The 12668-nt window shown below is 37.1% G+C and overlaps 1 protein-coding gene across 1 annotated transcript in view; it reads right to left on the minus strand.

Moving 5' to 3' along the window:
- LOC128707756 (small conductance calcium-activated potassium channel protein) overlaps positions 1-12668 on the minus strand; it is a 103031-nt gene that overhangs the window by 29803 nt on the left and 60560 nt on the right. The window contains exons 4-5 of the mRNA XM_053802715.1: positions 8535-8671; positions 8136-8364 (exon numbers count right to left, since the gene is read on the minus strand). Of these exons, the coding sequence (XP_053658690.1) occupies positions 8136-8364; positions 8535-8671 (366 nt within the window). The remainder of the gene's footprint in view (positions 1-8135; positions 8365-8534; positions 8672-12668) is intronic.

Genomic DNA, 12668 nt, shown 5'->3' on the forward strand with positions numbered 1-12668 from the left:
TGAAACTGCACCAGCACAAAGTGGCTAGCGTTATGTATGTTAGATTTATTGCAGAAAATTTTTCTTTGAGATTTTTTGTAGCAAGCCATTTTTGGCGCACAAATTGAAATCGGACAATGAACCTTAAAACAGAAAGAGAACATCAGAGTGGTTTGTTAGTATTTTCTTACCAGTTTCGTTTGAGAAACTCCGCATCAAATCGATATGTTGTGCAAAGTTGTGACTAAGTTTGAATATTAATGCATGCATTCAAGGGACTGAAATGCAATATTAAACTCTTTGCAAGATGGTTAAAGTAGATTTCTGGTTATGGTTTAAAATAATGTATGTATTTGACATTGATTACAAATTGACAAGTACCATTGAATTAAATTGTGTCTTAATATAATGATATATTATATAATGAATATATTATAAGCCATACGGCTTTACTGTTTTTCTTGAATAAAAAGAAAAACATAATAAAATAACACAATAAAATTTTTATTGTCGTACTAAGCAGAATTGTATTACGGTCGAGTACAATGAAATGGTAATATTCTTCTTCTTTATCGGCACAAAAACCTTATGAGGTATAGGCCTGCTTTTTTCGGCCGTCTGTGACTTTTGTAATTCATATTTTAACGGTCAGTCATGCGCATGGAAGATTGGTTCGGATGGGATTTTGATCCAGTCCTGTTGTGTGAAGACAGGCGCCGGTACCATCATGCCACCGGAACGCCCCGGCGTAATGGAAATAATACCATTGTAATGGGGGATTTTCACATAACCTATATTTTATTCACAGGGCGAGTCTGAAACTAAATTTCAGTATTAGTTTCTCAGTTTTTTCCTTATCAAAATTCCTTACTCACTTTTCATCCCACTTCTTAACTACTTCCGAACTTGCTTGCTCCTTCTTGTTCACGCATTCGTTTACGTGGGAATAATGATTAATTGCGAACATTGCAACATAATGAAATGAAACCTGCAAAAAAAGTTTCGTACTAGGAAACAATTCATCGTTTGCGTCGGATGCATTTTTTATGTAATGCACCTCACTAGGAAAGAAGTAGTTCATGCTATTGCATTAATTGGTATAGAAAAATTGTTTTATGTTTTATATCATTTGATTTACATCGGATTGAATAATACAAAGTACCCAATCGTTTGAAGTAATTACAACAACTCATGATGTGTTGCATTCAATACACTTTTCAGTAGTATTAATACACTTCAGTAATACAGTGGGCATTTTAAAAAATTTGGGATAACATTACAGGCAGTCCCCGAGATACGCGGTTCCTCTCACACGCGGGTTCGGAGATACACGGTTTTTAGAAATATGATAGCTAAGTTAGTTTATAGCACAAAATCTAGGCAAAGAGATGAAAAATTGGTCAAAATACCTTCGTTCGTCATATAAAACATTTGTTTTTAATCTTTTTTGATGGATACTTTCAAAAAGTCGTCTAATTTGCTATAAATAATACATAAGTATAAATAATTTTATTATCGGATTCCGGATTACGCGGAAATTTGAGATACGCGGATTTTTCGGTCCGCTGTAACAGCGTTTCTCGGGGACTGTCTGCATATTTCAATAAATCTCAAGTTTTTATTAATTATTTTTATGAAAGAAAGAAAATTTATGTTTAGTTTAGTCCTTAACCATCAGGCCCCACCGTCGTACACACATCACTAAAACGTAGATGCACGTTAGTTGGATGCTACCTCAAGTTCTTTATGGAAGGTTCTTCTTTATCGATACAACACAACAACCTTAAGAGGTCTAGTCTAGGCTTACCATTTTTGATTTTCTTTGATTTATTTGATTTTATTTACTCATAGCTGGATAGTTTGTCCTGCGTATGGATGATTGGTCCGGATGGGATTTTGGTCCGGTCCGTTCGTATGAAGAGTGGTGCCGCTACCATAATGCCACCGGGCAGCCTCTTTAAGTAAGGTTACGCTGCTGTATAAGTGTAAATACAACAGAAAAACAGATGAAGAGCACACATAGCTTTGAAAAAGACCGTTATATGCCGTTGCCGTTGTTTGCGGTAGTGGGGATGCTTTGTCGTCAAATACTGGTATTATAACAATGGGGTAGATCATCCCAAAAGTTAGAAAGCTTAAGCTTTAAGCCTGTATCTGTCAAACAATCCAGGTACCGGGCTGTATCATTCTGTACAGATTCGTAAAGGACATAGCATTTTGACATTAAGAATGACACAAGGGATCATTTTTGTGAAACTAATATTTGAGAAAAAACGATTTAAGTTTAGTAATTTGATTTTAATTTCAATGCAATGAAATAATATACAAGTCTGATTATTAAAATAATCTTTTTTTAGTTGTTTTCTTTAAAAAAAATTGTTTACCTTTTTCGCACACGGGAAACTTGGCCTAACCTGGCTCAGGCCAGCTAGCAAAATTCTTTGTTTTGACATTTGTCGAGTTTGGGTTTTGGGTACTTGGGTGCTTTCATTGAGAAACCAATCTAATCCTTCTTTCCTAGGCTTAACTTAACTGCCATTTGTATGGCGAGCTGTAAGCGGATAAGCCTGGAAACGTCAAAACGCATACAAAAAAACTGGCTTAGACCGTGATCTACCCCAATGTTAGCTGATAGTCCAGAGATGGTCACTGGTGATTTATTTAACAGGTTTTGATGCGAAGAAGACTATCAATTGCCAAAGGTATTTGAACCATCAGATGGTTATTTGCACTTGCAATTTTTAATTCAGCAATAATTTATCTGAATCCTGCATTGTCCTGTAAATCAGTATCAGAACTGAGATACTAATGTTGCTGATGTAGGAACCGTGTGACCGAATTAGTGTTTCCAGAATTTGTATCAATTCTAATTTCAAAACATAAACGTTTTAATAACATCCAAAAATTTAGACTCACCTTTAGTTAAAAGTCTTTTAAACAGTGAAATTGAACTGATCACCGGATTCGATGAGTAGAGAGCACATTTTCTAGCATGCCTTGTCCTGTGTCTCCTGTAATATTTGTGACGACTTTTGGCAGCTTCTTTATCCAAAGCTTGGTTAAAGATTGGTGCTGGTACATTCATGACAAATTCATCAACTTGGACAAGAAATTTATGAACTCTAGGGGGTGCTTTGTAGCAATTGTAATGATACAAATGGAATGAATACGTATCTTTGCACAATTTGCTAATAACAATCTCGCAAGGCTGACATTGTACCGAGGGCTGACACCGCCCTTGTATCTGACTTTAAATCAAATTGTCAAATACAAAGTTACAAAAGTTAAAATACAATACAAAATACAAAAGTTAAAATTTTTCATTTAAAACATTCGTCTGGTTGGGTTCCACTCAACATGTACAACATGTTTGGAAAACGCAGCATGAAAAAAAATTCTCTAAGGGGACGCCTAGTACTTTGTGTATCTGTATCCTCAGCGAGTTGATTTGATAAACATGAATAAAAATCGCGTTCACAAGCTTTCAGTTCTCAAAATGTTTTTTTGCAGAAACTGAAAGTATTTATTTGACATTATAAATAAATTACAAATTGAGTACATATACGAAAAAAGAATTAAATTTTTTGCTAAATCACGAAACCATAAAAAATCCGACAAATTTCAAATGTTAGCCGGCATCGCGAAAGAAATCTTTAAAAATTACGAGTCATTAAAATTTTATCGAAGTTGTTAAAAGTTGCTCGACTTTGGTAGTGCTAACGAAATGAATGAAATTGACAGTCGTTTAATATGAAGCAATAGTTTACGTCATACAGATTGTAGCACCAGTTATTTTGTTGTCAACAAAGCAGGCATTCTGTGATTCAGTTGGGGACACATATCATGCTGCAGAAAGGCTAAGAAGATCTTTTCAACCAGAAAGATTGACTGATTTGTAGTTTGAATGAGTATGCAATATGCACCGAAGAACGATGCATGATTATGTGACCATTTTTAGAATAAATGTGTAATTGTTTATTTTGCAAAATACTAAAAATGCAGATTTCAAAACTATATCCAACGAAAATATCGTTAAAACAGCCGTTTCGTTTCATTTATTTGTTGTATTGTATAGAAAATTAATAAACATATCTATTTGTTAATTTTAACAACAGGCTCTGAGACGTCGTTAAATATACGGCCGTCAAAACCGTTCGCGATACAAAAATTAAAGTCGTTCAATATAATGCTCGAAAATTTTACACGAGTTTCCAATGTACCTTGACGATTAGTCGTTAACTTTTTTAACAGTCGTTTATTTTAACAGAAATGAACAACCATTGCGTTCTGTTAAACTTAAATGAACTTTTACTGTTATGCTGATTTACTGTTTAGTGTTTTTTTTTATTTATCTGAAGAACGGCCTGGCCGTATATCTTTTTAGTGATTTTAAAGACTGTTAAAATTTGTTAACTGCTTCGCGATACCGACTGTTGTTTTGTAAATTGTGTCGTACAACGTAGAAAATTTATTATTCTGGTTATTTTTTGGTGTGATTGTTTTGTTAGCTCGATTATTTGCATTATCGATTATTTGCGATGCACTTATTCATGTAGCCATTTTCCTTTGATATTAAATGTATTTTCCTATTAAATTAAATTGATACAGGACTTGTCGCTGTATTTAATACGAACAAGCAAATATCATGAAAATGCACATTGCTACGCATACGGGTCGTTTATGTTGGGTGTCTTTCGCTTTGCACTCTACAGGATTTTGATGTTTCTGTTTTTACTCTTTCCACTAGATAGAAAGCTCGGCTCACTATCGGTCTCAGCAAAATGGCACGATTTGCGCCCCATTGTGGTGTGTTGCATTAATTATGCAGGCAGCGATGCTCGATGCTGCACATAAATTGAATTTTACGATTCACTAGGCATAAGTGTGATGTTGAGGGAGCGCAGTTCTAGACAAAGGTATGATTTAATTGCACTATTTTCAAATATTTCATTGCATTTTATAGCTGTCGTTGCTAGTGAACTGCAACCTGATCGAAACGGATATTTAATTCAAATATCATGGAGCTGAATTTGATATTTTTAGTTGAGCGATAAATTTTTGCCAGTTTGTTATACATAATAAACTACTAGAAAATATCAACCAACGATATCATTAAATGTGTTATAAACCACAATTAAACATTGCCTAAACCTGTTTAAATGTACCTCCATCAAATGGCATAATCAATTGAATTAAAAAACAATCATTAACATATATTATTATTATTATTATGACGATTCTTTGCCGCATTATCAGCCGTAAATGCTTGCGAAGGGGATATATCTCAAGGTCTCCTTGTCTTTTGACTTATCCCGAGAATGCTCGATTATTATCAATAACAAATCGTATGAAATAATGTCATAAAGCAGAAAGTAATGATAATGCTCATTTGTTCTCCGTGTTTTGGTGCTTTGATCGGGTTTTACCTTGGTACACTGTTGATTGGTTTTCACAATACAGTATACAAAGAGACCAGTATGTTGCAGGACCTCAAAGTGAAATGTGTAATACAAGATAACGTGATCTTTGAAAGGGGTATATAAAACGATATTATCGACCAGATATTAGATTGTCCCCAAGATTAGAGAATCACACTAAGTGGTTCCCATGGTAAGCATTTCGTACCGTAGTGGTGGACAACCGGTTGAAAATTTTGTGTCTGTTTATGAGCAATTTCTTACTCTCCATAGGTTTCCCAGAAAGGTACAAATCGGAGATAGCAATAAAGCATAACAGACTTTGTGAAAAGACAATTTTACAAGACCTTGTTTACAAAGCTTTATCTTGTGAATCAACTGATGGTTGTCCTCAGAAGGAAAATCTTTCGTTGTTATGGTGCAAATTTTTGGGTTAAGAAATGTAACAATCGTTCTGCTGAAACATCAGACACATGCGTGGTGAGTGGTGTTGGTGTCCCAGTTGGAGATTTTGTGGAACATTGAAGTCTTTTTGTGAAGGCATTCTGAGGTTTTCAGTGTTCTGTGCTGGTCTTGCAAAGCAATTCAGCATGAATCAGAGAACAGTTGCACGTTCTGTTCGGGACGGCTTCGCTTGAAGATGCATGACGGTTCGTGGTGTGTCTTGGTTGACCGTGAAATAATCGTATATTTTTACGACAGACAAAGTGTGCTTCATTTGTTCCTTTGCCTCTAGTTTACAGCTTTTATGGACCCTTGTTAACTGAAGGTCCCACAGTAATTGCTAGGGTTGTACTGGATCTTACACAGATTTGGATTCGAGCTTCAGTGTTGCATTGCTTGGGTGTGAAAAAAGTTTTGCTTGTCAGCACTTCAGCTTGTAGAAGGAAAGTGAGAAAACAAGATTTCTGTTGACTATTGTTCAATTGATCTATCTGCTTCAAATCCTTACACAGCAACATAAAACCGGTTGTGGTGTAACGGGTTTACCCAAAAAAAGCGCTATAACGATTTACTTATCTAAAAAGCTATAAATCTTGCTACATTCGCACTAGATCTTAGATAATTCATAGTCCCTTTAGATAAAAGAAGAAAAATCTCAGAAGTGGCTGTAGTCGTTCTTTGTGTTTTTTCCATATGTCTATAGTCGTTTAACTATCCTAACCCTACCACACGTAAACATATAACAGTCGTCGAATAATTCTGTTTGTGATTCATGTTTTCGAAAGCTTTCACTTAACCCTGTTCCAACGGTTTTGCTTATGTTTAATTCATTATACCACATAAAGGTAGCAATAAAAGTCATACCACATAGTAATGGCTTTTTTCCGTGAAAACGAGAATGCAGATGGTCTTTTTGTTTTCTGCGAAGCTAGTAAAGGATATAACAGTTTAATTTTTTGCCAGTTCGTTGGGCTGTAACCACACGGAAAGCAAATTTGTTAGTCATATGATGTATATCGTGCTGTACATATGTTGTACGATACTAATTCAGATTTTATCATTCCTTACAGAATCATCGAAAATGTTCAAAATTGGGAATAGATTTTTATGAAAAAGTTTGTTGGGAGATAGATCGAATTTTCACCGATAATTGGTTTAACGATGAATTATGGGAAATTATGGTTATGAAAATTATGGACTTCAATGGTCGTGGTATTTATACATCGTGGTCATTTTTGATTTTATACAAACTATATTGCTGAATGACAACAGGAGTTTTTTACTTCTATTGTTGCATCATGTACCGATCGTAAAGCTACCCTTGTGACAATACAAAATAACCGTTTCATTCATGAACAGAACATCAGAATCGGACGAAAATAGAAACAATTCGGCACAGTGCATTTTCCTTCATAAGACTATTTTAGGAAGTGTTTTAGCTCCGTATATTCGTAGCAAAATTAACTTGCTAGCTCCAGGCAGACTGTTGAGACAAAGGCAATTTTTACGGCTTGATTTTAGATCCACAAATCATAGCGCTAATAACTAATTTATAATTTATACGAACAAACGACTGAACGAATGAATAGAAGCAACGAAACTCAAAGGGCATTTAATACCGAACCTATGTTCTAAACTATTATGCAAAGTGTTGAGACTGTTGATTATCATAATGGCGGATTCATATTTCATCATGAACAAAACGAAGTGTTCAACGTTACGTTTTAGCCGTTCGTCATGAAAAACAAAGTGTTTATCAATTTGTTGACATACTGCTCGGTAGAAATGGAAAATTTTGGAGACGTTTTGGATTGACGCGTTATGCCATGTATACGAAATTAAACTCATGTAAACTCATTGAACAAATGCAGTAAGAGCAACAACATCACTTTTATTTTTATATATCTGGACAATCTAGCATTGCATCTAACAACAAAGTCAAACATATTGTGGCACTGTGCTCTGATGTTTTAATAATGGCTGGTATTGGAGAAACGGGTTGCGTTCACAATGACCCGTAAAGCATTTGCCTTGAGTAGCATTAGTAAAGGAATAAAGGAATTAGTAGTACCATTAATTCCTTTCTTGCTATAGTATTACAAACCATCTATTCAGTTTTGGTAACAGAGTTTATGAGGTGTAGTTTTTAAATGAATTTTTAACGAAATGTGGAACAAAAGTATATTATATCCAATTACCACACACCTGTGCTAGCGAAATAAAACGAAACGAAAATTCGTTCGACACCAGCACAAAATTGTAAACTGCATCTCGATGGCATGCATTACAACCTACCTTAGTATATACACCAGCGCTACTTAATTCGTTTTCTATCACCATCACAATAATGCCAAACATTCCCATGACGAGGGCGTAATCACTGATTCGCTTCCGCTTTTCGAACAGCGCTTTCCGCCGGCCTAACCGGTATCCTACATTCGGTTTGTGCTTCTGACCGGGGCCACCTTGTATCGTGCCGGGACCTTTGCAGACGCCGCCACCCAGGCCTCGCTCCTCCATGTACCTGTAGCAACGAAATGGCGAGGAAAATGATGATGGAAAATTAAAAGCTGATTAAGTTTGGCTGTGGTGAAAGTTTTGCCGCTTCGCTGGTTAAAATTGGTGGGCATGTTTGTACCGTTCAGCCGCGCTAGGTGAAATGTTGCGCATGGCGGACTGTTGATTAACACTCACCTGGGATACTCTGAGTGTACGCCCACGAGCGCGATGCCAGCTTCTTCTGTGCATGCAGCCGATACTGTTTCCCGATTACCGGCGCACGGTGTCTTCATCGAGCCGGGAATCGACAACGTGGACACAGGCTTTCGGAGCTGAACAGGAAGCGAAGAAGAAGAACAGAAAAAGTAAACGTTAGCACCGTCGCAAGGATCAAGGGATAAATGTTGTATTTTCTTCTTTGGTGTGTATGACTATGTTGGTGGGAAATTTTGTTTGCGCACCGTGCTCTACTCGTTACGGTTGCTGGGGAAGCATTCACTTGGTGAAAGAGAGCGTGTGAGGTTTGGTGGTGATGTGTGAACGACATGAGCTTTTTCATTCGGTGGGCTAAGAAGGTGATGAACATAGGTTCAAGTCGACTCTCTACGTTGGATGCTAGCATTCTTGGCGCACGGATGAATACAACTTCGGCGAAGCGAAAAGCAAAGAAGATAACGTGATCACATAACAACGTAAAATGAAACAGAAATTAAAGAGCAAACAACGGGATTGTTCAAGCAATAAATGAGAGAATTCAATCACATACGCCAGCGTGTATGTGCAGTGGTGGTAAAATAATATTTGCGCGTACAGTACAATGAATAAAAGCAGAACAATTGATTGGTTCTAGGTTGGGATAAACCGGCATAATGCAGTGTGTGAATCAGTGCCTAAAATGGTCACCGGAAGTGGAATGGAAACGTGCTTAACAGCACGAATGAAATATGGTAGAGTGTACGATCCGCACATGTCCGAGGATAGTTGCGAGAGGCCGTTGAATTTCATTGTTAATGTTTAAGCAGGAAACATTCTTATTCATATTTTTATCATTCATACGCGGATCCTCGAGAGAGATAAAAATGAAAAAGAGGTAAGAAAAACCTGACACAGATGCAAGCATAATGGACGGTTTCGAAACTGCTTCGTGGTTTAAGGGTTACCCTTAGTCTTCCGTTTATAACACCGTTAGCAAACACCCAACCCGATCGGTTGCGGGCAGTGCGCAATGACCAACGGATATTACGGATGACTGCAGCTCATTGCAACCACAGCGTGAACCATAACCTTCAGTGGTCATTTTACGGTGGAATGGTGCATCATCCGTCATTTTTTCGAACCTTGTTGGCCGAAAGGAATTGTGTCTGAATGAGGTACTGCGAGGGAAAAAGTTAATATTTAACGATTTTTTGTTGGCCATAGGACAAACGATATGATCATCCAAATAATCCAGCAAATAGTGGTGAGCGCTTGTTATGCGCCAGTAAAACATTCATTCCAGATATATATTTGCTTTGAGATATGCGAGATGTAAGTGCAGTGTAAGCTGTGATATGGTAATAAAATAGGGTTATTTCAAGTAAATTGAACTAAAAAGTGGATATGTTTATAAAAATGCTAGCTTATATAAATATAAATAGCTAGCTGTATACAAAATGCCAACACAATACACACTTTTACAATTGTATTACATTTGTTTGATTTTGGTGTTGGTGCAATCATTCCTAATATAGGGAGTGTGATAACGTGTGATCTAAAGAAGCAGAATAAGCATTTTTTTGAAGCAGTACTTTTACGCTCTAAACGCTGAAACAATTACTAACAACCAGTGCAACATCATATGGTACACCTTGAAAGACACAGCTCTACGTAATTTTATGTATGTTTGGAACAACCACTATTATATTATACAATAAAAAGAAGCAATCGAATAAGGTAGTTATGATGTTTTAGTTAACAAACAACGAAGAATAGCAATTTTTCTACTGCAAAGAAACGTTTATATGATACATGCATTTCAGTAAGATTAAAGCAGCAGTTTCCTTGCGATTATGTGTCAAAATTCGAATGGAACTCGTAGTACTGGTTGGTGAGTTTATAAATGCTTTCTGGTGGGTTGAAAGCTAGTAAAGACATGCGTTGTACTTGTTAGTAATCGATAAGAACTTAAAACTGACAATCATTATGTCATTTTTAATTCAGTGAGTACGGGCTGGTCACATAGTTTTTTTTTGTAAATTGTTATTAAAAGAAACAGAAGTCAATGTAATTAAAAAAATGTATAAAATACGATTAGTGTTGGGTAATGCAATTATTATATTAGATATCTAAAGGCGATCTGGTGGTGTATTTGATAACCGCGTCAGTTCCACACGACCGGATTGAGACCACGTTCCATACGGACTGTTCCCCCGTATCAAAGAATGACTATCCGGCCACGTAATAAAATAAGTCTAGTTAGCCAACTATGGCAGGTATGGTCCAGTAAGTCACAACGCAAAAAAGAAGAAACTGTGGATATCTTTTTTATTAGAAAAATCTATGCCATTCAATTAAAATTATGTACAGCTGTCTCTTAACAGTAACCAATTTCTTTCATCAAGGGTGTAATTTTGCTTCTCAACCATCTGTGCCTATAAACCCCTTAAGTGAAATGTTCATCAGCTTAATCAGATAAGGTATTGCGGCATAAAATGAAGGCGTTTGAACAATAGCAACTTGCATTGATGGCCGCACTTTAGTGAAACGGCAGTTCACTTAATATTGATGATCACCGATTAGGTATAGATAGTGGCAAAAGAGCGTTTTTCCGTCATGGCTAAGAACATGCCCATACTAGGTTTATGCCTTCGACATCTATACAGAAACACCAGCAGACCATTTGAGTTAGTAAAAGTACTATTCCTTCGCGTCGTACCGGTCAATCTTGCTCATGTTCACCGAACAAAACAGTGGTTGTTGTCGAAAAGGCGTGAGAATAAGGAAAAGTTTCGTATTTTTTTTAGGTATAGTGGTATCGAGTAAATCTCGGTAAAAATAAACCAGCCTTACGCTGTGGGCTCCGTCAACCGGAGGGCGGACGCACAACATGATGTGGGTTGAATGCGAGAATTTATATTGAAATTCTTTCGGTTCACCAACATTGGATACCTCCCGGTGAGCTTACCGCAAACGGTGACGATCGGCACCAGTGCCAACGAGCGGCAAAAGCAATCATAGAAATAGTGGAAAAGACAAAATTCCGGCGCGCTGTGGCGGTATCATAAAGTGGCATTAGTGTGGCCAGAAAGTTCATGTTTCGATTGGTGTTCGTGTGTGTGTGTATGTGTGTGTATGTGTATGTGAATTTAGGGCCCCGGAAAAGATTCGGAAAACAGAAACAGGTAACGTGAGGTTCCGATGTCTTAAAGTCTTCGGGCAAGTTTGTTTGTTTGTTTGCTTCATTGCTCGGTTGCTCGTTTGGTTGTTTGAACGGTCCTTGGAGTGGAATGGATGTTGTACGTTTGTTTTCCTTGTTGCTTTTTTGTAGGGGTGTGAGCGACCGTGGTCCCCATCACCAACCACCACCAGCTTGTTGTTATTGAAATGGAGCGTGCCCGACGAGACGACGTACACTAGGGATTGGTGGTACAGCATCGGAGGATGTTTCGTGGCGTATGGATGAAGTAACAATTGTGGGTGGCTCAATCAACTACCTCCTAGACACAGCCGTACCACGCGTATCATATACTTGAATACTTGAACCCCTTGAGTGGTGGAAAATTTCATCAACCTCACAAAACATTTCCGAGTCGTTCGTTTCAATTATTATCTGGCTATGTTTCTTAATTTTGCGCTTAGAATTTCATATCCAAGATTATTTGGAGCTACAAACCTTGGAAATATATGAACCTATCTATTCGCAGTTCCGCAGCAACGATGAATCGCTTATAGCGGTTTACTTTTCGTCATCGTTGACGAACGGATTTAGAACTGCCAAGACAACTAACCTTTACCAAGAAGAAAGTGAATGGCACCATTGCCCAACCGAATAGAACGTTTGGATAGAGATTGGGTGAGCAAGGAATGTCAATGGTTTCCTTTAGCATGTAACGTTGGAGTCCCATCGCTGCGGATTGTATCGGTTTGACTCCTCCTTGTTGTGGTATTTTCAAAAAGGGGTGTTACAAATGTGCATATGTCCACTTGGTTTCATTTGCTTAACTTTCACTTGTTTTGTTTGTTCTATTTCAGACAACAAACATAATGGATTGTAAACATTTTCATTTTCTGCTGTGCCTTGTGATCAGTGGAAACGATTTTGGAAAATCAAATTCTGTACAATATAAATGT

The sequence above is a fragment of the Anopheles marshallii genome, chromosome 2 (assembly GCF_943734725.1).
Source record: "Anopheles marshallii chromosome 2, idAnoMarsDA_429_01, whole genome shotgun sequence".
Taxonomy (NCBI): Eukaryota; Metazoa; Arthropoda; class Insecta; order Diptera; family Culicidae; genus Anopheles; species Anopheles marshallii.